Source organism: Esox lucius, chromosome 23 (genome assembly GCF_011004845.1).
Source record: "Esox lucius isolate fEsoLuc1 chromosome 23, fEsoLuc1.pri, whole genome shotgun sequence".
Classification (NCBI taxonomy): domain Eukaryota; kingdom Metazoa; phylum Chordata; class Actinopteri; order Esociformes; family Esocidae; genus Esox; species Esox lucius.
The window spans coordinates 20,802,279-20,828,028 of NC_047591.1; the positions used below are offsets into that span (position 1 = coordinate 20,802,279).

At 47.4% G+C, this 25,750-nt stretch overlaps 1 protein-coding gene across 1 annotated transcript in view; it reads right to left on the bottom strand.

The window, feature by feature from the left end:
* The window catches only part of cdc42bpb (CDC42 binding protein kinase beta (DMPK-like)), a 66,247-nt gene that overhangs the window by 11,762 nt on the left and 28,735 nt on the right, over nt 1–25,750 (bottom strand). Inside the window, 23 exon segments of the mRNA XM_034290069.1 lie at nt 1–113; nt 540–676; nt 1,744–1,849; nt 2,202–2,282; nt 2,894–2,977; nt 4,806–4,856; nt 6,475–6,557; nt 7,291–7,388; nt 7,679–7,827; nt 9,739–9,844; nt 9,941–10,065; nt 10,214–10,319; nt 11,829–12,082; nt 13,409–13,519; nt 15,216–15,458; nt 17,209–17,342; nt 17,672–17,773; nt 17,994–18,249; nt 18,680–18,928; nt 20,375–20,575; nt 22,491–22,584; nt 24,160–24,308; nt 24,422–24,517. The exon segment at nt 1–113 is cut by the window's left edge and continues 27 nt beyond it. Coding sequence (XP_034145960.1) covers nt 1–113; nt 540–676; nt 1,744–1,849; nt 2,202–2,282; nt 2,894–2,977; nt 4,806–4,856; nt 6,475–6,557; nt 7,291–7,388; nt 7,679–7,827; nt 9,739–9,844; nt 9,941–10,065; nt 10,214–10,319; nt 11,829–12,082; nt 13,409–13,519; nt 15,216–15,458; nt 17,209–17,342; nt 17,672–17,773; nt 17,994–18,249; nt 18,680–18,928; nt 20,375–20,575; nt 22,491–22,584; nt 24,160–24,308; nt 24,422–24,517 — 3,128 coding nt within the window.

The following is a 25,750-nucleotide window of genomic DNA, read 5'->3' on the forward strand; positions in this document are numbered from 1 at the left end:
ACCCCCGGCTGGGTGGACTTGCCCTCGGGGACCTCATACAGGAAGAGCTTGCAGTCACACACCACAGCGTACGCCCTCTGCCAGCCCTTCTTCACCCCCGTGGGCTTGGGGATCTGGAGGGAAATTACTTTTCAGTTGAGAGGCCTGTTCTTCTATTCCCAACACACGTCAGTCTACTAGATGTTTTGAGGTGAACGGTGACATCAAGGAGGCAACTTTGAAAAATGTCTATTTGCATGATCACCTCGAAAACTAAACGACGCACGATGTTTGGAAAGGTCATTGTCAAGACTGTCAAGAGATCATAAATGATAACTCTACTGGAAGAAAAGCCCCTTTGACTGCACACTTAAATGGGACAATCAGTGCAGCATCAGAAAGGTACGTTCAAGACATTCAATTTCTATGTTTGTGATCAGTCACCAGGTGCGCAGCATTCTAAACAGTCCATTTCTACGCTTGTGATCAGTCACTAGATGCGTAGCGTTCTAGGCGGTGCATTTCTAGAATTTGTGTCCAATCAACAGGCATGTTCTCACCCTGACAAAGCCTTTGTAGGCCGTGCCGATGCCCCTCTGTACGTCGATGCCCAGCGGCCTCTTGGCCTGCTCTGGGGGGATGGGGCAGACCAGGGGGGCATTGTCTTTACAGGATACGTGGCAGATAAAGGAACACACTGGAAACAGAGAGAGATAAAGAGGGGGGGGGGGTATTAATATAAACACAATACAGTTGCTGAGCTGCAGAATCAAATCTCCTGTTCAGTCCGTTTACTCAGAACCAACATGGGAGGAAAACGGGAGGACAATCCAGCCAGTCTTCCAACTAACCGGAATCGATGGCAGAGAGTTTGTGTGGTTCTTGTGTGTGTGTGTGTGTGTTTCTTGTGTGTGTGTGTGTGTGTGTGTGTGGTTCTTGTGTGTGTGTGTGAGAATTGGACAATATTTCACTAGCTGAATAGTGTGTGTTATTATACGAATAGTATTCGGCTAACCGAAATTCATGTTTTTAAAAACTACCGACACAACATGAGTGCTACAACATTACGTGTGAGGGACTGGGTGTAGCTCTCATGTAACACTGGCTCAATGGCCGTTCGTGTGAGAACAGAGCGATGGAGGAAGCTGTGTGGTTGACAGGCAAAAGTCGGCTACAGAACTAGAAGATGATATTTATCAACTCATAACACTGTTTATTGGATGGAGGAGTCTAGAGAAGTTAGCTAAGCTAGCCAGCTATATGCTATTTGCTTAACTCAAAATGTTCTGCACTCTCAACCGCCTTTAGATTCCACAGCCGAACTTTACGTAGCGTTTTGTGGCCAAATAAATTTTCCGTAGATAACATTAATTCAGCAACTATATTCCATCTTCCCTTGAATTAGTTAACTTACATCCGCTTGATAACAGTAAGTTATGCTTTATATAATGTGTCATTCTGACTGACTGGACGCGAACACACGACTACCGTTTTGATTGTCGATCGTAAGGAGAGCATGTCATTTAAAAGAATATATCACGTCATATGTAAACATTTGATATCGGAATTAGCATTTAGAAAAATAATATTCTGGTCTATTTATTCCAACCAAAAAAAATACACATACGTAGGAAAATGGGGCAGCAACATTTAATAGACACACAAGTTCTCGAATACTAAATACATTTTGTGTGTGTGTGTATTTATTTGAGCGTGTGTGTCTGTGAGTGTGTGTGTGTGTGTGTGTGTGAGAGAGACACTCACCTTCGCAGGCGTAGCCCTGACGGATCAGACCCACCATTAGGGAAGTACAGTGGGTACATTGTGTGGGACTGGAGAAGGTCTTGATGCTCAGCTGGTGAGCTTTGGGCTGTGAACACACACACACACACACACACACCAAGACATAAGTGTCAGAGACCATCTGACAGAGGTGCGTGAGAAATCAGTTTGTGTTGGACAGAAAAACCAACGTGTGTGTGTGTGTGCACGCGTGCACGAAAATAGGCATAAAAGTGAGGACCTACTTGGAATTGGAACCTACTTGGAACGCTATTTAAGTAAGGACATCTTGGCCAGTCATCACAAACACAATACCATGTTTTAGACTTGAGGTTAAGTTTAGGGTTAGGTGCCAAGATTTTTCTTTTAAGGATACAACATTTCTGGTCCTCACTTTGACAGCAATACCACATGTGTGCATGTGTGTGTTGGTGCGATACCTTTGGTGCAGTCAGCAGCGATGTCTGATAGACTGGGGAGGGGGTGGGAGGGGCGACAGCCGTGGGCTTGGGGACTGGCTCCTGGAGACAGAAAGGGGTGACAGGTCAAAGGTCAGCAGGCCAGAAGGGAAGAGCACAGAGCTGTGTTGCGTTCATAAGGCACCAAACGGATGGAGAATCCACTGAAGCAGGGCCACTAAACCAATGAGTTGCAGCCTAATTAACACAAGATTGGTTTTCTAAATGTGAAAACCACAAAACATTTCACTGGGACAAGTGTATCATTCAGTGAGTGACCAATTAGCAGTGGGGTCGAGTGTCAGCTTTAGAGGTCAATTTGAGTAAAACGAAATTACCCGCGTTTGTTTGCATTTTTTCCAACACTTTCCGACTGTTTGTCCCACCAACCTAGGTGATGCTGAGACAGTCTGCACCATAACTTGAGCAGGACACCGTGCCACGACTGACACCCGATCCCGGGCCGCAATGGCTCAGCCACATTGTAACGCATTGCCTTAGACCACGTCACCACTCTGGACCCCACTGGGTTACTAATTAACAATAAGTATAGTGAATAACAGCATAAAATGCCACCGAGCCAACTGGTAAACTAGGAGAAAAATAACCAACAGAAAGACTGAGGAAGGTGTGTGTGTGTGTGTGTGTGTGTGGGTGAGTGCGCCGGGACTCACATCCTGCTCGGAGCTCACGGAGGGGGACGGAGAGGGGAAGTCCGACTTCTGGGGCGCGGTGTCGATCTCGCTGACGGAGCTGGTCTGGAGAAGGGAGAGAGATGATGGGACCGATGAGTGTGTGTGTGTGTGGACGGACGGATGGATGATGTCCGTGTGAGAATGTGTGTCTGTGTTTGGTTAGAGATATGCCGGTGTGTGTGTGGGTGTGTGTGGGTGGGTGTGGAGATGCGTCTCTGTGTGTTCGCTCGCGTGCGTGTGTGTGTGGACGGACGGATGATGTCCATGTGAGAATGTGTGTCTGTGTTTGGTTAGAGATATGCCGGTGTGTGGGTGGGTGTGTGGGTGTGGAGATATGTCTCTGTGTGTTCGCTCGCGTGCGTGTGTGTGTGTGTGTGGCGGGTGGAGACATGTCTGTAGGTGCTGTATGGGTTCTAGCTATGTCCAGCTAAATCAATCCCATCAGGTCCTTCAAACAACCGCTGACCCTGAATAATTTATAATCTACATTATCCAGGCAGGCTAAAGCCTGCATTGGGCAGCCAGTAGGTGGTGCTAAGTGGTCATGTCTCAAAAGCCTGTGTCAAAGTGTGTTAATTGAAACAAGGCTGCCGTGTGCGGTGCTGAAATATTGTCACGAGCAAGATGCAAGACTCTCAGTCACAAATAGCATCTGCACAAGAGCACAGGTTCATTTCCAGGCCTTACAGAGAGGTAACCCCAAGACCAACGGAGCGGAGACATTCAGGATCGAGCTTCAACACAATTGCTCATCACTGTCGATCCACTTTGATGTTTACTTTGTGGTTCTACAACATATCGATTCATCTACATTTAAAAGTATAAAGATTTAACAGATGACCAAAAGAATACTTACCAAATACGCAATGTTCATTATTTTCATTATTCAGATAAGTTTAATGATGGAGCACATCAACTCAAATGTGTTTTAGTCTACATCCAATACTAGTAGCCTAACATTGTCACAGGCAAATGTAACAAGAATATTGCAAAAATCATGAAGATAATTTGAGATTTTAAATGTAATCAAAGTAAAGATAATGAATTCCTCCACTGGTTAGACACACGGAAATGATCCGGCTCAAAAAATATGTCCCATCATATCGTAAGCTTAATTAGTTTTGACTAGTCGTTAGTTGTGGAGGCAGCTAACAATTAAGGCTAACTACTCCCTACAGGGGAGCGCTGAAAGACGTTTGACAATATAAGTAGTTAGGTTTGTTAATGCTAACGCTCAGGATGCTAATGCGGATGCACACTCTAAACGGCTAACTCGCTGACCTTGTAGGGCCCAACATTAACTACGCAGGGGCATGAGGCCGCTAGAAACTTCACACAAGCATGGAGATGGAGTGTTGCACGTGGTCCGTCTGAAATTCGAGCCACAGAAGAAAAACAAAGTCGGAAGACTACGTGTGAAAATGACGCATACATTCCGGAGTTCGAGAGGTTTGCATAAAGTCTATAGCGGCCTAAAGGTGCAGGTTAACTAGGGGAGGAGAGTGCCACCAGCTATGAAACGCTCTATTCCAGCATGACCACCATCCTTCTGGATAATTCGGCTTTAGCTAAACACAGAGCCAATCGGTCATCGTATTTCACTAAATGCTTAGGAGCTAGCCTGTTAGTAATAGCAACAATAATAATAATTACTATTGTTATAGGGGGAGAATGACAGGAAACGCTCTAACGCAAGCTACTGTAACAGACATGTAGCGGAAGTCTAAAAAGTGTGCTAATGGGGATCTGCTAAATGCAACGACAACAAAAAAACACTTGGAGAAAACTATCCTTCCCTCCAAGCCTTCGTCACGCTGGCAGCACACCCTCCTCTGGGGTTAGGGTTTAACTGAGAGAAAACGGGGGAAGGAGCTCTGAGCAGCCAACTTACTTCATCCCAAAACGCTAGCAGCGAGGATGCAGACGAGGACGAGACCGAGTCCTTTTGTAGAAGGGTGATACACGAACACAAAAACAGCACAGGTTTTCGGGGGAGGTTTATGTGGGTTATTTTGTACACACAATAAAACCACACCGGGGGACCAGAGGCGAGAAGGTGAACATTTACTGAAAGGACATGCCTAGAGCCCCACCTGGGCCCATGTCAATGTATGACACAGAGAACAGAGTTAAAACGGTCCCAGAATCAGTTCTCCTTAACCAACACCAAACAAAGCAGTCTTCTTGGGCCTTGCTGTTTACGCTGACCTATTGTGGCTCCAGTGTTGACAAACATCTATTATTACGACCTTGACGCAGATGAGCCACGGAACGTGTCCCAGATGTACGTACATTATGTGACGCCTGCTGCTTGAGGACAGGTGGCACGCTAAAGCTAACACGTTTCACTACTGTTTTAGTGACCAGCTTACGAAAGCTGTAAATAATATGTCTTCATAGATTAGAAACACAGCGATTTAGATGGCATAATGATTCCCTACAATGGGCAGTGCATGTTAAACCATTTGATTAGAAATTGAGCGAACTGTGTAGAATATTAACAACAAGGAAACGCCTGAGGGATTTTGCTTCAACATTGTTGGCGTGCTCAAGCTTGTCTTCTGTTGGTCAATAGAAATTCTGAATTTTTACGTGGCGCTTCTATAGGCACCAAAAATAATTTCTGGTAAATAAATCTGGCAAAACAATATCATTCCACAATTACTGCATTTCTATATATAGTCCTTTTAGTCATAATCAACTTCCTCCTAACGTTACGCTTGCTGGTCTTGTTCCACCCTTTGTGGCCTTAAGCCCTTCTCATAACTTTGGCCCTATAGCTACAGATCCTGTCCGTACTGTTCAAACTGTATCAGGTTACCGTGAACTGAAGGGTAACAAAACCCTGATTTATTCCATGTGCAGAGGGAGGTCAGGAAGTATGATACCACTGGTTTTCCCCCTCTGTGTCTTTGATGTTATTTGGGGTGATGAGGTGATTGAGTATATTAGAGGGCCTGGGGATATGAAATCCAGAGCTTGGCACTCTAATATTTTTGAAAAGTTGTGTGTTGGTGTGTGGACTTCTGGGTCTCTTTATGGATTTCGTTTTAGTTTTTCCTCTACTGCCGTCAAATCCAATCTTCGATTACGACCGTGGCTGATCGCAGTATGTCCCAGGAGCCTAGGGAGAATCGAAGTTCTAAACGTGTCCTCTGACTGACCTCCCAGCAAAGACACTCCACTTCTTATCACACTGCTTACTCAATCAGAAAGTACCCAGGGCTTTCACTGATCAACAACCCCAGTTGAGCTTGCAGGCACCCAACCCACCACATGGAGGTGCTAGACCGCAACCAAAGACACCGCAGTCCCATGTCCGCATGACTGTCGGTTTGCTATGACCAGTACTTGTCTTCCTGAACATGTCCAAACACAGGTGTAATCTGCGTGTTTATCATTGTGCGAGTAAGCAAGTAAGCCCACAGCACCAGACTGTGAGTGCGCGCGTGTATCATCAGGACAGCAGGTCAACCACTGATACTCAAAGAGAGAAGAGCGGGACAGTGTTAAGGTTTGGATCTGAAAGGTGACGAAGGAGGTTGAGATGAGACACTCACTCTGAACGTCAGGTCGTGTGCCAAAGGTGAGGTGTTGAAGTACTCAAAAATTGAATCTTGGAAATCCGGCAGTTTCAGACCTGCTTTTAGAAGAGAAGGAAAGTTATTTCTGATGCGTAGTCTGAATACAGCCAGAATTTACATCACTCTATAGAGATATATATTGTCTATAGCAGCACATGAAAACTATTCTATGTGTGACGTAGTAATTAGTATTTCTCTACATTGTTACAGCCTTATTCCATAGTTAATTAAATAGATTTTTTCCTCACCAATCAACAAACAATACCCCATAATGACCAAGCAAAAACAAGACTTGTCACTGAAAAGTTACTCATTTTATTAAAGAACTAAAACCCTGATAAGTATCACATTTAAATAAGTATTCAGACCTCTTGAATCAGTACACTGAAGCACCTTCTAAGGTGACAACTGTTTCTTTTTATGATTTTTTTTTTTTAATACATTGAAAATTATTGGGTATTGTGTGTAGATTGATGAGGAAAAGGTCTATTTCATCAATTTTAAAATGAAGCTGTAAAGTGACGTAAGTGTGGCGTGAATACGAACACATACCACAGCAATAATCAAAGGAAACCAAACAAACCCCTGAAGAAAAACAACCTACCTAGGCAGCGCAAAATTTGACATGGGCACTTTTTTGTTTACGATGAGGTTTAAGTTCATGGTCAGAGTTAATTTGAAGGTAATAATTAGAGTCAGGGTTAACTTAACGTTGAGACTGTGGGTTAAGGTCATAGTTAGGGACAGGGTTAAATTAAGGTCTCGGCTAGGGGCGGGGACTAGTCAGCTGACCTTTGTCGGAGCGGGAGCGGCTCTCCTCCAGGTCTTTTTTCAGGCTCTCCAGCTGCTCCGCCATCTCTCTGCTCCTGGACTCAGATTCCTTTAGTTTACTGCAAGAGAGGGAGACAGTAACGGAGAAGACCGTAATGGAGAAAAGGAAATGGAGGAGAGAAACAGGAAGCGGGTTATAAATAACTCTTCTCCATCTTACCCATTTGAATGCCGTGTCCACACTAAATCAGAATAATATGTATTTACGTCCACTAGCTACCTATCGCGCATAACATTTGACCCTGGAGAAGATGAATCTCCCACTTGAATGGCAAAATGCCGGAAATCAACCGTGCGGGGTGATGAACATGAATGCTTTAGACGCAGGTGTCTCGGGGTTTAGGCTGACCTTTCAAAAGAGATGTTGGCGGCTTTGACCTTGCGGAGCTCCTCCTGGACCAGCTGTTTGGCACGGATCTCGGCGTCCAGTGCCGACTGCAGCTCTAGGCGGGCCGACATGTCCAGCTTCTGGCTGCGACGCACCTTCCACAGGGGGTCCTGGAGAAAGAGCGCGGTGACTGGGTGGTTTTTGGAAGAAAGCAATGGAGCGGCGTTCATTCGTGAGGGTGGAGATGCGTTCATTCGTGAGGGTGGGCAATTTAACTCGCTTCAACAATGCCTCAGTTTATCAGCAAACATGTTACTTAGTAACCATTTCAGTTGAATCGTTTTCATTAACATTAATACAGCCAATGAGGAAGCGCCATTCCACTGCAGCCAATGACAAACGGACTTGTCCCGAGAAAGCTGGGATGACAAACTGCCAGACGGTGTGACATCACAGCCCAACGGACAGGAAATGAGGCCTACTGACAGGTCAAACCCCACAGACCTGCATTCTGTCTCTGACTGAAATATTTAGCCAACCGAGAAAGACAGATAGCGAGATAGAGAGAGATGGACAGATACAGAAAGAGAAAGAAATAGAAAGAGAGTGAGCCATCATCACAGAGATAAAGAGAGAACGGGCCGGATATCTGGAACGAAGACTTGTCTCAGTATCACCTTGGGGATCTATAAGTTGCTGTAAATGAGACACCCAACACCGTGCCAGACACCCAACACACACGTCAATACACAGTGGATCGTTTAGGAGATTCAACCATGAGGAGTCTTCATACAGCACAAGCGGGGAAGCTCTCCGACGAGCTCCGTCCTACACACATCCACTACCTCGTGCTGTTCCTGCAGGTAGGGGTAGCCTCAATTCCCTGCCTCCTTCAGATGCGTTCCTAGGTTCTTAGGAGCAATGGGAAACGTATATGCGTAGAGTCTCGTCAGTGCAGTTTGAGACACACGAGGCCCGATCAATCTCTTAAGACTTTTCACTCAGAATCTAACTTTGCTTTCTAGGTCTCAGAACGCTTTAAAGCCGCGTAGGTATTTTTAAATACTCCCTAGCTGGGGACCTCAAACCTACTTTCATGTCACAATTCAGACGGAACTAACCGTTCTAAGATAATTCATTCCCTGTTCCAATCATTTATCGGTATAAACGGGGCCATATGAGTGACAGACGGGAGACCCAGTCAACATGAGAGCAGTCCCATGACCCGTCAATGATTGGAGGATGCTTCAGGCCGACGAACACACTCACCCTCTTGTCCCCCCAAACCGACGGTGAGGGCTTCAGAGGAGGCGTGGTCATGCCTGAGCCCTGCTGGGGGTGGCAAGGTAAAACAGAAAAACACTCAACACTTGTGGGGCACCTCCCAATACACACACACACACACACACACACACACACAACACACACACAATCTGCAAAGGGAAGGAAAGCTGGAGGGGACTGTTTTAAGGTCCACTCATCAGCATGTAAAAGAACAATTGTCTAAACGGCTAGAAAATCGTAACAATCACACTAATAATAATAATAATAATAATAATAATAATAATAAATGAGGCAATTTGAGGCTACTCCAACGGCTCTATATAAATTTTCCCTCCACTTTTCATTGTTGTTTTATCGTTTCAGCCACCAACAAGAGCTGGTCCGTGTCTCCCATCCCAAATGGAGATCCACTCAATAAACACTTAAGTGTTCATAGCAGTGACTACGGAAAAATAAATCCAATCTGACGGCACAGCCCGCCACGAAGCCCGGCCAAGGAAACATGTCAGAAAAGCTGGTCGGACACCGGAAGCGGATACCATTAAGCCGGCGCCGCCAACGCCGAGGCTTCCCTAAATTGGCCCAGCCTAATGGGAATCGGCGGAAGGAAGACGACAAGTGCATCGAAGACTGGCCAGCTAATGGAGCGTGGAGTGCACTCAGGGTCACGTTTCATTTAACATTCCTCCCTCGGGTTGGAGGATGGAGAGACCAGACCGGTACAGCCTGGGGGATGTCCAAGGGGGACTTCAATGGAGCCAGACGAATACCGGTTACTATAATGGTGTGCGTCTTACCAGGGTTCTGGAGCCCAGGCTGGAGCTACGTAGGGACTCCAGCTCCTCCGTCATCTTGGAGGCCAGGGCCTGTAGGTAACCGCGGGCATCTTTCTCATCACTCACCCTACAGAGATCACACACACAGTCAGTCAGTCCGGGACCAGTTGGAGAGACAGGTGAGGCTGCTCAGCCCTGCTCATCTTACGGCTGTCCCTCTCACCACTGGATGATCTCAGCGATCTGGGCCTCCCAGTGAGCCACGCTCTCCTTCTTAGAGGCCAGGTCCTGCAGCTCGTCCTCCAACTGCCGGTTCTGACTGGTCAGCTTGTCCACAAACGTGTAAAGCTGAAAATGAGAAGAGAAAAAAAAAGATTAATCAGTGACAGCGTGTGAAGACAGTCTCTGTGTTGTGTCTTAACCACAGCGTGTGAAGACAGTCTCTGTGTTGTGTCTTAACCACAGCGTGTGAAGACAGTCTGTACGTTAGTCTCACCCGTTCCGTCTCTGCTGTGAGCTTTCGGTTCTCCTCGGTCAGCATGCTGCGGTCACGGTCGGACTTGTCTTTTAGAGCGCCCACGGCCTCGTCCATCTCGGTTTGCCTGCGCGCGCGCACACACACACACACACACACAGCATGAGTTCTCCATGTTAACATATCTGCAGTTTAAGCAATTAATTACATTTTAGAGTGGGGGGTTAAAGAAGGGGGGTCAGGAGAAACATACACACTATTTGAAGAGCGACAGAATAAAACATTTAAAAAATCTTTGGTTGGCTTCTGATGAGTCAGAAATAATTATTCCATTTAGAATTGTAAGAAGAAAATTGTTCATCATTAAATCATGTGTGTCAAAGAGATTTGAAGGATGATTAAGACAAGAAAACAGTGTCATGGAAGGCAACAGCTGGGTTGGGTTTATTTCACACCTGCCTAAGTTCCCACACCTGGCAACTCCAAAGACATCATCAATACAGATAACAGACATTTTTGGATATTCTATGTGACTGGTCAGGGACTGTTCAGTAATTACAAAATCACAGGAGCACATACGCATATATACATACATACCTGCATACAGTATCTACAAAAAGTGAGTGCACCCCCCACATTTTTCTAAATATTTGATTATATATCTTTTCATGTGGCAACACTGAAGAAATGTAAAGCTACAATGTGAAGTAGTGAGTGTATAACAGGGTAAATTTGCTGTTCCCTCAATCTCTCAACACATAGCCATTAATATCAAAACCGCTGGCAACAAAACACCAAATTTAACACACCTGCTCCCGATTCACACCTGAGACCTTGTAACACTAACGAGTCACATGACACCGGGGAGGGAAAATAGCTGATTGGGGTGTACTCACTTTTGTTGCCATCGGTTTGGACATTAATGGCTGTGTGTTGAGTTATTTTGAGGGGACAGCAAATTTACACTGTTCTACAAGCTGTACACTCACTACTTTACATTACAGCAAAGTGACATTTCTTCAGTGTTGTCACTTCTGTGAGATACTGTATATACCAAATCTTGCCACTCCAAATTTGCCACAGTTGCACACTTAACGACTGCAGGTAATTAGTTAAAGGAGTTGGCACTAGCTAGCCTAGGGAGGGTTCCTGCCAGACAAAAGAACTGGTTCGACTGTTTAGTGATTGTTGTTGAGTGAGTCAATGAACAAATGCTAAGCACGTGTGAATATACACACCTAAGACACAGACCAATCAAACCCAACCTTCCTGAGAGCGGTCAGGCTTGTCTTCTGTTATGGCTGCTGCATTTCTTAATAACAAGCTAAGAAACTAGGACAAATCAGGAACTTTGCATGCCAAGCATGTTCCAAGCGTGTTCCAAGCGTGTTCTGGCTAAGAAAGCAACCCGCTGGATTTGAACCCATGCTGCATCTAACACGTCCGGCCACATTATAACAAATGTTCTCGATGACTAATGTAAGAACTTTAAGCCGCGAAAATAAACTTGTCAAAATCAACGTCCGCACAAATCAGATAAGGCAAACTCATTAACTGTTAACTCGGCAAAAACCTGGCCAACAACTCGGGCAAATCGTACCTCGTAACGCCAGGCTTGAAGACATGAAGAACCCACCTCTCTCTCTTTGCCTTCTCCAGCTTGTCCTTCAGCACAAGCAGCTCCTTGTGGAGCGACAGCTGCTGCCCCTCAGAGTCATGGAGCTCCTTCCGGAGGCCCTTGAGCTCGCTGGTGTGCGAGGCCTCGCGGCGGACCAACTCCTCCTCGTAGAACAGCACCTTCTTGTCCAGCTCGGACTTCATCTTGGACAATTCCTGTTGCAGCTCGGGGCTGCTGCCCCCTCCACCACGCCCGCTACCCTGCTGCTTGACCTGGGGAGGGCGGAGGGGGCCGCGGGGCGGGTGTTTTAATCGTTTTTATTTTTTTTTGGGGGGGGGGGTTCAAATGAACACAGCTGTGCCACAGATCTCAAGTTATGGGGGAACGTGCAACTTGAACGAGAGGGAGAAATGTCCTACGTGGAAACTGTCAAACTTTAAAACCAGGCAAGGGAGAGAGGAGCAGATACACACAAATCATTTACGTGACAGCCTTCTGCTGGAAAATGCTGTGACGACTTAACAGGTTTAATTCCAATCCTTCAAGAGATGGTTCGAGGTGAGGCTTAAGAGGGTGCGATCAATGCCCAGGGGTGTAAACAAAGAACCTCTTTAACATTAAAATCTTAAGGGCTTCACTCGTCACTATACTTTCTACACACACAGCACAGCGCAACATTCCCCATGTTCCATCCAACTGTGTCTGGTTTAGCGTTTTTGAAGTATATTATATGTACTCTGATCAAATGCAAAGCCGCAGAAACCTTGTAAGAAGCTCCATCCTAAGGGCAGGCTAAAGAGGCAATAGCATGTGAGGGAAGGAGAGGGCGGAGGGAAACGGGGGGTGTTGGATTGAATGAAGGGTGAGGAAGAGGGGTAAATTGGCAGGTCACAGCGGTGGAGAGGGAGAGAGACGAGCAGAAAAAAAAGAGGGAAACAGGAAGAGTGACAAGGGTTCAAAGGAGGGCAACCTCAAGGGAGGAAGAAGCCCAAAGAAAACTGACTGACTAAAGGACATGCAGGCAGGCTAGCATCCTCCCAAAAACAAGAAGAACATCTGAAGCTCTTCCCCCATTCTGGCCCATAATCATTATTATTGCTTCCAGGAAGCCAAGGGACTCCCCGAATTGGCCCTCGCTGAACGTCAGGCTGCCCTGGTTTCCTGGAGGCATTCAGACCGCTGAGTGGTTTAGAACGGCAAACCATAGGCCGTGGTCTAATGCTGTCAAGCCCAGCCCCTATCAGCCTACATGGGGGCCAGCTGTTAGCAAAGACTCAACGCCAACAGCAACAGAAAACACACAGATATAGATATATTATAGCCACACCAGGAGGAAGACCCCACAGCCCAACGGGGGGGGGGGGGGGGAAAGAGAGATGGGGACAGGAGACAGAGAAGAGGAAGATGAGACAGGTGAAGGAGAAGAGAGGCATGCTGTGTGTAGTCTTTCCTATACTCATAAACACCAAAAAAAACACTCCTAGGATGAACACAAGAAAAGAAAAACAATGACAGTGTGTTTGCATGTGTGTGTGTGTGTGTGTGTGTGTGTGTGTGTGTGTGTGTGTGTGTGTGTGTGTGTGTGTGTGCGCCCTGACCTTCAGCGTCTCCAGCTCCATCTCCAGCTGTTTGGAGTAGACCTCGCTGTGTTCGCGCAGCTTACGCTCCTTACACGCCTCCGCCTTGGCGTCTTCTAACTGGGCCTCCAACTAGGACAAAGGCACCATGCAGAGGTTAACACGCACACACCACTTTAAAACACCTTTACCACTTCAAAACCCTCATGTCGGTGAATCTGAAACAGACACACATATATCCTTGTGCATGTATTTTGTGTGTGTGTGTGTGTGTGTGTGTGTGTTTGTTTTTGTGACTTGTCAGGACATTTTGTCCCCACAACTATACTAAAACCTGAACAAGGTGACTTGTGGGGACATTTTTCATGTCCCCACATTTCAAAAGTCATTTTCTGGCTCAGGGTTAAGTTTTAGGGTCAAACTTACAATTAACTTTAGACTTAGAATTGGGGTTTCTTTAAGGTCCAGGTGTTGTTGGTTAAGTTTAGGGTTAAGGTTAGCCATTATATCTAGGTAAAGTTTAGCCATAAATGTTACTTTATTGAGGTTAAGGTTAGGGTTAGGGTTAGGTAAGGTTAGGGTTAGGTTAGGGTTAGGGTTAAGGTTAGGGCAAGGGAGCATGGAATTTAGTTTTTCTGGTCCCCACATTTCACAAAAACAAACGTGTGTGTGTGTGTGTGTGTGTGGGGGGGGGGGGGGCATGGCAACACGGAGAACGCCCAATAGGAATGTGTGTCTCCCACGCAGCACTTCGAGGTGGTGCAGGTGGAGGAAAGTGGTCAAGGAACTTACACAGCCGGCACAGTAAACAGTTGTGGCCCCTGGCTTGTTTTGGCTGGTCATTGTTCTCTCACCCCTGGGGGAAGCGGGTGAGAGCACCCCAGGCAGAGCATTACACTGCTTCCAGAGACAGCACCAGACAGTCAAATCCCTCAAGGGAATACCGGGATTTAGATGGAGAAATACGTACGTGTGTTTGCGCGCGCATGTATGTGTGTGTGTTAAGATAAGTTGTTTATGTTCTGTCAGACAAGAGAAGCCACAGCACTAACAGTGGTTGTGGGTCTGGAATTCTTGCACATACACAGACACACAATAGTCATAGTACACATAGGCGTGTGAAAGCACACCAGAGCCCAGGCACACAAATTACCCAACAAGCAATACGCCCAATCATTCCCACATCACAGAAAGTTAAGTACCACAACATCTAAACGTCGCTAACAAAGTCACTGTCTTGAGTTTTGGAAACTGACGTGCGGCCCAGCTACCTCCCGAAGTACCTCCCAAAATATTATCAAGGTAGGCCAGCAAGCATAATATTATCAAGCTAAGAGTTATCAAGCTTAATATTATCAAGCTAAGAGTTATAAAATATTTTTAGCAAGCTAAGTGTTAGCAAGCTAAGTGTTAACAAGCTAAATGTTAGCAAGCTAAATGTTAGCAAGCTAAAAAATTATTCAGCAACATTCATATTAACACGCTATACATCAGAAGGCAAAGGGTTAAAAAAAACCTGAGTTATAAAGAAAGTGGGGCATTCCACTCTGGGCCACACTGGTCTACTTATTGCCCTGCAGAGGATAACCACAGAGTGAAAGATTGCCTAATGTTTCTGGTTCTGGAAGGATAAGTAGATCAAAGGCAGTTGTTCTTCTCTGGTGTGAGTGCATGAAGGAGCCACACTAACGGAGGGGGAATACCCACTAAGACAGGAAAGCTTGTTACCACGGTCTTAAATCTTTCCACCATTGTCATGAAGTTAGCTTGCCCGCTACGTGTTAGCATTAGCGAGCAAATATTTTTCTGGTTAACTTTGACATCTCACCTCCTTGCGGGCTTTCTCGGTTTTTCGGATGTCCTGGCGCATGGCATCCACCTTCTGCACAGCCGCGTCCATCTCCTCCTCCTTGTCGCGGAGCTGGCGTGAAAGGCGTTGCTTGGTGGAGCGCAGGTCCGCCATGCGCTCACTCAACTCAGAGAACTCCTGCAAGGCCAACTTCCGCTGGCTGTGCGCCTCCTTCAGCTCCTTGGTCTGGGACTTGAGGCGTTCCAAGGACTCCACCAATTGCTGTTGTTTGGTGGAGATGAGAGTAGAGCGCGAGGTAGGGAAAGAGCGCGAGGTAGGGAAAGAGCGCGAGGTAGGGAAAGAGCGCGAGGTAGGGAAAGAGCGCGAGGTAGGGAAAGAGCGCGAGGTAGGGAAAGAGCGCGAGGTAGGGAAAGAGCGCGAGGTAGGGAAAGAGCGCGAGGTAGGGAAAGAGCGCGAGGTAGGGAAAGAGCGCGAGGTAGGGAAAGAGCGCGAGGTAGGGAAAGAGCGCGAGGTAGGGAAAGAGCGCGAGGTAGGGAAAGAGCGCGAGGTAGGGAAAGAGCGCGAGGTAGGGAAAGAGCGCGAGGTAGGGAAAGAGCGCGAGGTAGGGAAAGGAAGGTTATAGAGATGAAAGAGTGAGGTAGAAAAAGGTGGGTAGGTGGAGGAGGCGGCAAGATGGTTGGAGTAATGGAGTGAAATGGAGAGAGTTGGGATGAAAAGATTGGGGACAGAGAGACGGCGGGAAAGAGAGATGGCGGCAAAAGAGACAGAACGACAAGTGTTGAGATTAGAGGAGGAACAGAGAGAAAGGAGTAAGAGAAAGGAGGAAAGCAAGAGTGACAGAAGTAAGGGAACGGAGGGATCGGAAGAGGAAAGAAAATGATTAGTGAGACCAGTTATAAAGTTGACTGCCACTATAAAAATACACAGACAATTAGCTGTAGCCAGTGACCAGAAACAACCCCAGGGGAAATTCCATTGTTTTTCAACATGAAATTCATAATCTCCCCTTCATCTGTATGCTGTGAAATATATCATATCCCCATTATCTGTATGCTGTGAAATACGTAATCTCCTCACCAGTATGCTGTGAAATAATTTCAACATTACACCAAGTAAAATTCTGAGCATTTCCTAACATACTTGCCAATGAATGGACTCAAACCATTGCTCTCCAAAACACTTGTACATAATACAATAAAAGAAATATGCCCTTTAAAAGATTTTTTATACGATTTTTTCACAGTGGTATTTTCACAAGACCCCTGCAATTCCCCACGGCCCCACTAGAGGTAAAGACTACTAATTGTGAAATACCACTGCATCAGTCAAAGTCTTAAAATGCGAGGTAAATTCAAAATTTGCTAGGTTAAATCATAGCGGTGTCAGCTGTAGGGTAAATCATTGTGACTGTGTCAGCTGTTCATAGCTGACACAGTCACAATCCTATGAGCAGGTAAAGGTTAGTCGAGGCAACTAAATAGAAAAAAAACTGAGAGGTCAAACATTTTCCCAGAGCAGATGGTGCAGGATGTGGTCAAATATTTCTGCTAACGGAATTAGACAAATATGTGTTCAGTTTACCCAGAATCCTGACTCCTGCTAACCCGTGACAGGATGGAAATAATCTGAACAGAAAGCTCCTTGTGTTTACACACCTCAGTGATCCAATTATCTGTTAGTGTGTGTCAGGTCAGAATCTAGGGTGTGTATGTGTGTGTGTGTGTGTTTCAGGTAAGAGGTGTGTGTGTGTGTGTTCCAGCATCTGCGTCAAGCACGTCAAATACAATGAGGCTTCACACTGTGAAGAGTCATGCAGTAACAGGCGAAGGTGAACAACATTAGCCCTGATGAACAACACGACATGAATCCCCAGAGCTCTATCTATCAACGTCACCCCACCCCCCGGGGAAGACTTACACAAGGCACGGAATGGAAGACCTTTTGCCACGGCATGAACTGACAGATAGAAGGGCGATACGGGGGTGAGGGGGGATGATGGCGGTGAGGTTACCTTGTGGATATCCTCCTTCTCCTGCCTCAGAGCTTTGACCTGCTTGTCCAGGGCCTTCAGCTTGGAGGCGGAGCTTTCGTAGTCCTGGCGCAGTGTCACCGCCTCCTCCAGCTGATGCTCCAGCCTATCAGAGTCTAGGAGTCGGTTGGTGAAAGGTGAAAGGTTAGGGTCATGGCTCCTAAATGCTTACCATTTTATTGGGAAGTTGCTTCAGATTAATTATCAAAAAAAACATATTTTGATTACAGGTGAAGGCCCTGAGAATAATCTGAACGGGTGAGAAAAGCGGTATTTGAATGTTTGTGGGAATACCACGGAAACCCATTGAAAAATCTTGCTCCCCTCAAACAAAGTCTGTGACCCCAGTTGGACCCAGGCCCGGGTTGAAATGTTCAGACAGCGTGTGGTGGCCAGACGACATATTTTGCGCTGCCTGATCGTTTTGCACTCAGACAGCACTGACCTGCCAGTTTCTTCTTGAGCCGGTCGATCTCTTCGTTGAGCTTCTTCGTCTCCTTGTCTCGGCCCAGGGTGCTGGGTAGCGACTGCACGGCCTGGGTGGATTCTGGACGGGGGTCAGAGGCGGAAACACACAGGTCAAGGAGTCGGCTCTCACATTCACACTTACACGTGTTACTCTTCACCAACAAGTGTCTGTATAAAACTGTTTACAAAATGTTAACATACAAACAATTGACCCCTTGGATGTGGGGTGTCTGTTTGGGGGTGTGTGTGTGTGTGTGTGTGTGTTTACGAGGTGGCTCTTCACTCGACCCCCAACTCACCCTGCAGTTTGCGGCTCAACTCCTGCTTCTCCTGCTCCAACCGACGGATCCTCCTCTCAAAGGCCTCCACCTCCAGGCCACTCTCCTGGTCCCGCGTGTCCCCCTCGTCCGCCCCCTCCAGGGAACCCCCGTCGGACAGGCCAGCTCTGCTGACGCTGCCGCCATCCGAAAAGCAGCTGTCCGTGGTGTAGGTGAAGCCCACAAAGGGGAGGTGCTGGCCGGTGAAGCCTGTGTGTGAGACAGGAGGGGCGATGTCCTGTTGGGGAGGGACAAACACATCGATTTGAGTTAGGCAGTCTAAGAAGTTAAGTAAAAACACTAAACACCTGCTAACCCTGGGCTGTTTATGAGGCCGCGAACACTTCTGGTTTATTATTTCCAGATAACTAGAACATCAGACGTATCTGGGAATTTAACATTGAAAGATTAATTTAAATACTGAATAGGAAAGTTAGCCATCTTTGTTTCTGGTAAGCGTTGTATATCCAACTTGTTTCTAGTTAGCATTAGCTAGTTAGCTATTTTCTAGTTAGCATTAGCTAGTTAGCTATTTTCTAGTTAGCATTAGCTAGTTAGCTATTTTCTAGTTAGCATTAGCTAGTAAGCAATATTCTAGTTAGCATTAGCTAGTTAGCTATTTTCTAATTAGCATTATCCTGTCTGCTTGCTTCCACCAGGCTGCCCACCGGGTTTTTGAGAATGTCGTCATCCACATCGAAGTTGGAGGTGTCAGAAGGAGAGCTGACGTCAGGGATGTAGGGAGCCTCGGTGGAGCGGATGTGTTCCCAGTCTATTCCGGCAAAGAAAGGGTGGTCCTTGAAGTCACCGATGCCATTCTGCCCCAGGCGGCGCTCACGGCTACAGATGAGGCGCGAGATCAAGTCTTTGGCATCCTCCGACACATCACTAATGTTGGAGGGAAACTGGAAACGCTCCTGTAGGAGGGAGAGGTAAAAACGTTAAGTCCTGTTTAAAAATCTCCCAACGAAAAAAAGGGGTTCATTTTTGTGCTTTTACACACCTTTGGGGGCGATTAGTGCTTGTTTGTTGAAATTCCTCTTTTATTCAGCAAAGACTAAGGTCAAACATTCTATTTAAACATTTGTTATTGTTGCTGTGACTTGTGTTCAATAAAACAGGAAAATGGAAGAAAATAAACTGTCATCCAATTATTTTGACTAAGCCTTCTTGAGCTAGAAAAAAATAAAAAAAATACATTGGTCCTTGAATCATGAAATAAACAGAGTTACTCATATGTACACAACAAGGTTTCATCAGACAGCAAATATATACCGCAATACAAAAACCGCCAGCAGAAGAATCATGAGGAATGAGAGAAAGAGGGATGAAAGGGTTCTAGCACACCAGTCATGACAGCAGACAACTATAATGACAATAAAAAAAAAGAAATCGATTCCATTAGAAAGAGAGCGGAGTGAAGGACTAGAAAGAGGGAGCAGTAGAGAGAGAGCAAGAAAGGGATTGCCAGTCAAAGTGAGGAAAAAGAAAAAAGAGAATCAGGGGGCTCAGAACAAGGGAGGGTGTTTAAGAGAACCACTGAGACGGAGAGAGAATGTTCTAGATAATACAGAATTTGCTCAATTTAAAAAAAAAACTGACAGACTTGGATCAAAATAGCTGCTAGAACGAAGGCAAGGGTTTCAGGAACTGGTCCTCGGTGGGACACTTATCCTGGATAACGTCAGGAAATACTCATGCCGGTTTAAAAGGCCAGCATCTTACGAAAACACACCAGCGCCTTACCAGTGAAATAACCACGAACGCTAGGGATGAGCAACACCAATGGGCATAGAATCTACACACTCACAGGGCATCCGGATAAAAACAAATCCATTAATGACGACAGATTATATCAACCGATTCATAATTCACGTTTAGGATGTGTGACGCGTGTAGCATATCATTCTGAGGCACACTGCATTTGGGAAGCAAACAATCAATAAGTCATTACAAATACAAAAAAAAACCTATTTTATTCATGTGCCAGGATTCTTAGCACTGATGGCCAATACATTTGGGTATAAGATCGCTCATATATATATATTTTTTTAGAAGTTTTATTGGCTTCCTCTAACCCTAATGCATAATGGAATACATAATGCACAGGTTTCATGTTAGCGGGACAGTTTGCATGCTGATGACAAGTTGAATCCCGTACATTTCGATAAGCACCAGGGGCCCCCTCCTTCCTGTGCCCCTGGCCCCACTGGGGAGCAACAGCTCCAGCCTGTGTTGTTCTATCGCATACCCGTACTCGTCTGTCCTTAACAGCCTCCGCTTTCCACTTCCCCTCACCGGCCCGTCGGCGCGACCTAAACCCCCCCCGCGTCAGGACGCCGTGACCGCTGCCTCGGGCATACCTCGTGGTTCATGATCTTGCCGTAGGTCTCCACCAGCGACTCGGCGTAGAACGGGGTCTCGCCATAGAGCATCTCGTACATGCAGACGCCAAGGGACCACCAGTCACATTCCGGCCCGTACTTCCCCATGCCGTCCTCCATGGCCTGCAGGATCTCAGGAGAAATGTAGTCTGGAGTGCCCACAGCCACAGACGACTGGACCTGGAGGAGAGGGGGAAGAGGGACACAAATAAGAGGGTTGCAGTAACGGGGACTCTGGGAAAACATTATTATCTTTGATGGATTCGGTTTAAGGACAAATGATACATTTTGAGTCCCGTGAAGGGCGCCGCATTAGAATCACTGCCTTGCGGCGTCATTGCAAGAGAAGGGCTCGAATCCTGGTCCCAGATTGGTCCAGGGGAGACGCGAAAGATCCGGGCTAGCGGCTCGAGCACCTCTCCCAAACTCGCTGGAACCGGCTGCCATGAGGCAAGGCTTTAATTACAGATTTGCTATCACGAAACGCACAACGGGGTAAATAAATAAAACTTGCAACGGTTTCAGTCGTGTTGTATTTGTGTAAAAACCACCGACTATGGGCATTTAGCCGGTCCGCAAGCGATGCAGACGAAAATAAATTCTGAATAAAATCAAGCGGAGCACATGTCTTTTGGCCATGTTTTCGGGGTCTGCAAAAAAGCAAGTAAGTGGATTAAATAACGGTATTCCTATCAACTCTCTGTGATGGTGACCATGACGACAACTTCTGTGCAGTGGGTAATAATCTGAAATGTCCTCGTTCACCGGGCCTCCCCGAGCGGCGGTTTAAGGCGTGGTGATCCGGGCTCACTCCAAAGGCACCCTACATCGGTGTGACAAAACTCAGTTTGAAACAACACCTGTCCGGGTCTATTATATGTACAGAATTATAATCTCTATTCAAATGATTAAATACAAATGATTTAGCCCTTTGTATTAAGTCCTTCATCAGTGACCCGAATTAATCGTGAGAGCCTCTTATCTCTCTTCCAAACGGCATGCTACTCTCAACATAGGAATTCCTTATGACAAGGGAGATGCAGTGTCCATCAGTCAGTCAGGGGAGTGAAGGACAGCGAGAAAGAGGAAGAGAGATGAGCCTTCAATTCGCTACAGATGATATTTCACACTCTGGTTCTGCATGCGGTTCAGCCTGAGAATCAATAGCTAATCTAAAAACAATAGCTATGGATTGTGTTTTATCAGATCAGAAGTGCATGTATGATGGCAACCGGACAGCAAACAGGACTTGACAAATACCACAGCTGATTGCTGAGCAGCGGCTAACAGGGAACTCCACGCAGCGGCTAACAGGGAACTCCACGCAGCGGCTAACAGGGAACTCCACGCAGCGGCTAACAGGGAACTCCACGCAGCGGCTAACAGGGAACTCCACGCAGCGGCTAACAGGGAACTCCACGCAGCGGCTAACAGGGAACTCCACGCAGCGGCTAACAGGGAACTCCACGCAGCGGCTAACAGGGAACTCCACGCAGCGGCTAACAGGGAACTCCACGCAGCGGCTAACAGGGAACTCCACGCAGCGGCTAACAGGGAACTCCACGCAGCGGCTAACAGGGAACTACACGCAGCGGCTAACAGGGAACTACACGCAGCGGCTAACAGGGAACAACACGCAGCGGCTAACAGGGAACAACACGCAGCGGCTAACAGGGAACTACACGCAGCGGCTAACAGGGAACAACACGCAGCGGCTAACAGGGAACAACACGCAGCGGCTAACAGGGAACAACACGCAGCGGCTAACAGGGAACAACATGCAGCGGCTAACAGGGAACTACTAGCAGCAGCTTTAAGGCCTTTTGCAGTGTTTCAAAAACAACTAGTGCGGGTTGAAAACTGTTTGAAAATTAAATGGCTGCTCTAAACTGTCTACGTCCTGGCAGCCTGTCAATTTGGTCGCAAGTGTAATAAAAATAAGGATATTCTGTTCCGTCTCAAGTCCCGTAAAATGATGTGGAACTGCATGAAAGAGTGGCATTTTTTAGGGCATCTGAATCCATGACTACAGATGCACCCATTAAATGCAAGAGTTTGGAAACCCAGATGACATGTGTTTGTGTGAGCGTCTCACCGTGCCGTCCTGCATCATCTTCAGGCAGGAGCCGAAGTCGGCCAGACGGATGTGACCGTTCATGTCCAGTAGCACGTTGTCTGGCTTGATGTCTCTGAGGGGGACAGGGGGGTCAGGAGGAGGTAGGTGCCTAAAACCAACATGGAGCTGGTACAGTTCTACACACCCACACACCCCTCCACGCAACATTTGTCTCTAGACTGCTCTCTGAGCTTAACAGCTTGTCATTGTTCATCCCCCTCTCTTGCCCTCCCTCAGTAGTCTCTCCCTCCCTCCCTCCCTCAGTAGTCTCTCCCTCCCTCCCTCCCTCCCTCCCTCAGTGGTCTCTCCCTCCCTCCCTCAGTGGTCTCTCCCTCCCTCCCTCAGTGGTCTCTCCCTCCCTCCCTCAGGGGTCTCTCCCTCCCTCCCTCAGGGGTCTCTCCCTCCCTCCCTCAGGGGTCTCTCCCTCCCTCAGTGGTCTCTCCCTCCCTCAGTGGTCTCTCCCTCCCTCAGTGGTCTCTCCCTCCGACTGGATGCAAACCACGCACACACTGCGCCCTGTGTTGTACTAGCCCTGGCACCATGATGGGTACAGCGGGCATGGCGTGAACAAACACACACACACACACACACACACACAAGTTCCATTCACAATTTACAAGCACATAAACACACAAAGAGAGTCTTATGCGCGCGCACATTGACGCAAGAACACCCCATTGTTTATACATCTCTCTTTACACACACACACACACACACACACACATTCCATCTCTCCCTTTTACAAACCCAAGCATACACAGCCTCCGTCCCTCGGTCGTCTATTGCTGAGAGAGCATTAGGATGGCGTGGCACCATCCCAACGTATACAGATCGGTGCTGACTTCAAGGAAGGAGGGAAGGAAATGAAAGCTCCAGTAAAAGTGTTGGATCGGGGCCCGCAAGCCTGTTTTGTTAAACCCGAATTGTCTCTCCGTGTTTAGTTAGGCATCGGACTTGAGTGCAAACAGACCATAAATACTGTCAGAGTGTGTGTGTGCGCACACATACGCATGTGTGAGAGGCAGAGAGTGTGAGAAAGAAGGCTTTCCCCCAATTCACTCTTTGCTTCTGTTGATTCCCCCCCCCATTTGGCAGAAGACCCCTTTCGCTGGCACTGAAGCCACACCGGTGTTTCTGGATCTGAAGTGCCGTAAGGAAAAGTCAATCTTGACACACCCAAGGAACCACTTGACACACCCAAGGACCCACTTGACACATACATTTAACGCACCGTTGGCAACTACACCAATCCAATAACATTCAGAAGGGGCAGGGAATAACGGAAAGGGAACATGGGCCGAGATGGCATCAGACCCTGCCGGTTCCTGGCCGCCGTCCAATACTCTCTCTCGATTCGTCCGAACGGATTTCAAAATGGTCACACATGTATGCAGTACTTGGATTTCTCACCACACTCTCCAAGAAGAGGCAACAAGGGCACACTTGTGGGTAGGGGGACGCCAGAGTATACTAGAGAGGGAAGGAAGAACCAGGGCTAAGCAGGGGATGGCAGGACGAAGGCCGGGACTTCGTTTCCCATGGGGCACTGCTGCCAGGAAGAGCCCCAACCCAATTTCCTACATCCTATCAAGGCTGTGGGACGTCTGGGTACAGGCCCAGTCTCACGCACACGCACACTCACACTCACCTGTGCACGTAGTGTTGCTGGTGTATAGAGTGGATGGCCAGCACCATCTCAGCCACATAGAACTTGGACATGTCCTCCGGCAGACGGTCCTCAAACTTACTGAGCAGGGTCAAGAGGTCACCGCCCACATAGTAGTCCATCACAAGGTACTGCCGAGGGGAGACAGGGGGGGGGGGGTGGGGGGGAGGGGGGGGGGTGTTTAATGGAGAACATGCGTGCGCGTGCGTACGTACGTGCCTGAGTGCGTGCGTGTGGTGGTTACCAAGAAGTTGTCGTCCTGGAAGGCGTAGTGGAGTGTGGTGATCCACTGACAGTCTCCGTTCACCAGGACGTTCCTCTCCTCGCGGAAACACGCCGTCTGGGGGGGTGGGGGTACCATGAAACACACACACAATCAATACACGCTCTCCCACTCAGGAATATGGATTGACAGATTTAACGGTATTGGAAAACGGTCCACCCTGACATTTGATGGCTGAGTGTTTGATCACAGGCAGACCGTCCCAATGGCTTTAAAAGTGAGCCCTGGTGCGTCTCTGTCTGGCCCGCAGCATAATGGTGACATCCTAGCCGGCAGGGCGGCCTTGTGGTTAGGGCATCTGACTAGTACCCAAAACGTACCCTGGTTCGAAAGCCCCAAACCCTCAAATGTTCAGGGGGTTAAGTGACAGCCATGTTGCAGGAAATAAGCCAGCTTAGTAAACTCCCCTAATTGACTAGTAAGAGGAGCGATTTTTCAGCTGAAAAAGGTTTGGATGGTCTGGCCTCAAGCAACACGACACTGGTGTTTCCACCTGCTGTTAAACAGCAAATAAAAGCGAAGGCTGGGGGGACCCAAGTGAAAAAAGGTCATGTTTTATAGCTTTATTTTGGACCTTTAACGCCCCTTTGGAAAAACTCCTTTGAACAGGTGCAGCTTTTTACTGAAGCTAACCATAGAATGGCACATAAAACCACAATAACAAAATGGATGGTATTTATAAGCCCATATCCCTAATTGGTCTTAAGCCCGGCCCCTTACCAAACATGAACAGTGATTGGTCGCTCACAAAGCTGACAAACAATGACAACCCACCCAAAGAAGACAAACATTACAGGCTTTCTGACGAAGCAGTTTCTTACACAAAACGGGCCCTATCCTTATTCTCCCATGCTCTGGGTGTTACCTTGAAACTAAGGCTGGAAATGTCCCAAACAAACGAGCGGGGTAACGTTTGTGACCGAGTGTTTGTCTTCACCACAGTGCCAAAGCACTGCGTAGAACAGACCACAGTCTCAAAACAAGCCCCCCCCCCAGTCCGGCCCAGGCCGCGCGCACACACTGGGGGATTGTGGGATGGGGATTACCAACCATTACCGACGAAAGTCCTGGCGGCAAGGCGTGCCAGGGCCTCAGGACACGGCAAAAAAAAACACCGGGTCGAATCTAGGTCAAGATGGAGAGCGGCACAGTCAAGGAAAATGTCTGGTCCAACCACAGACTCTGGTCCAGGCACCTTATCCAGTCAGTCAGACGCTGATGTGGGATCAGCTTTCTGTCCCGGAATTGTAGCAAATACAAATAAATCCGCCAACCTGTAGCCTGGGAAAA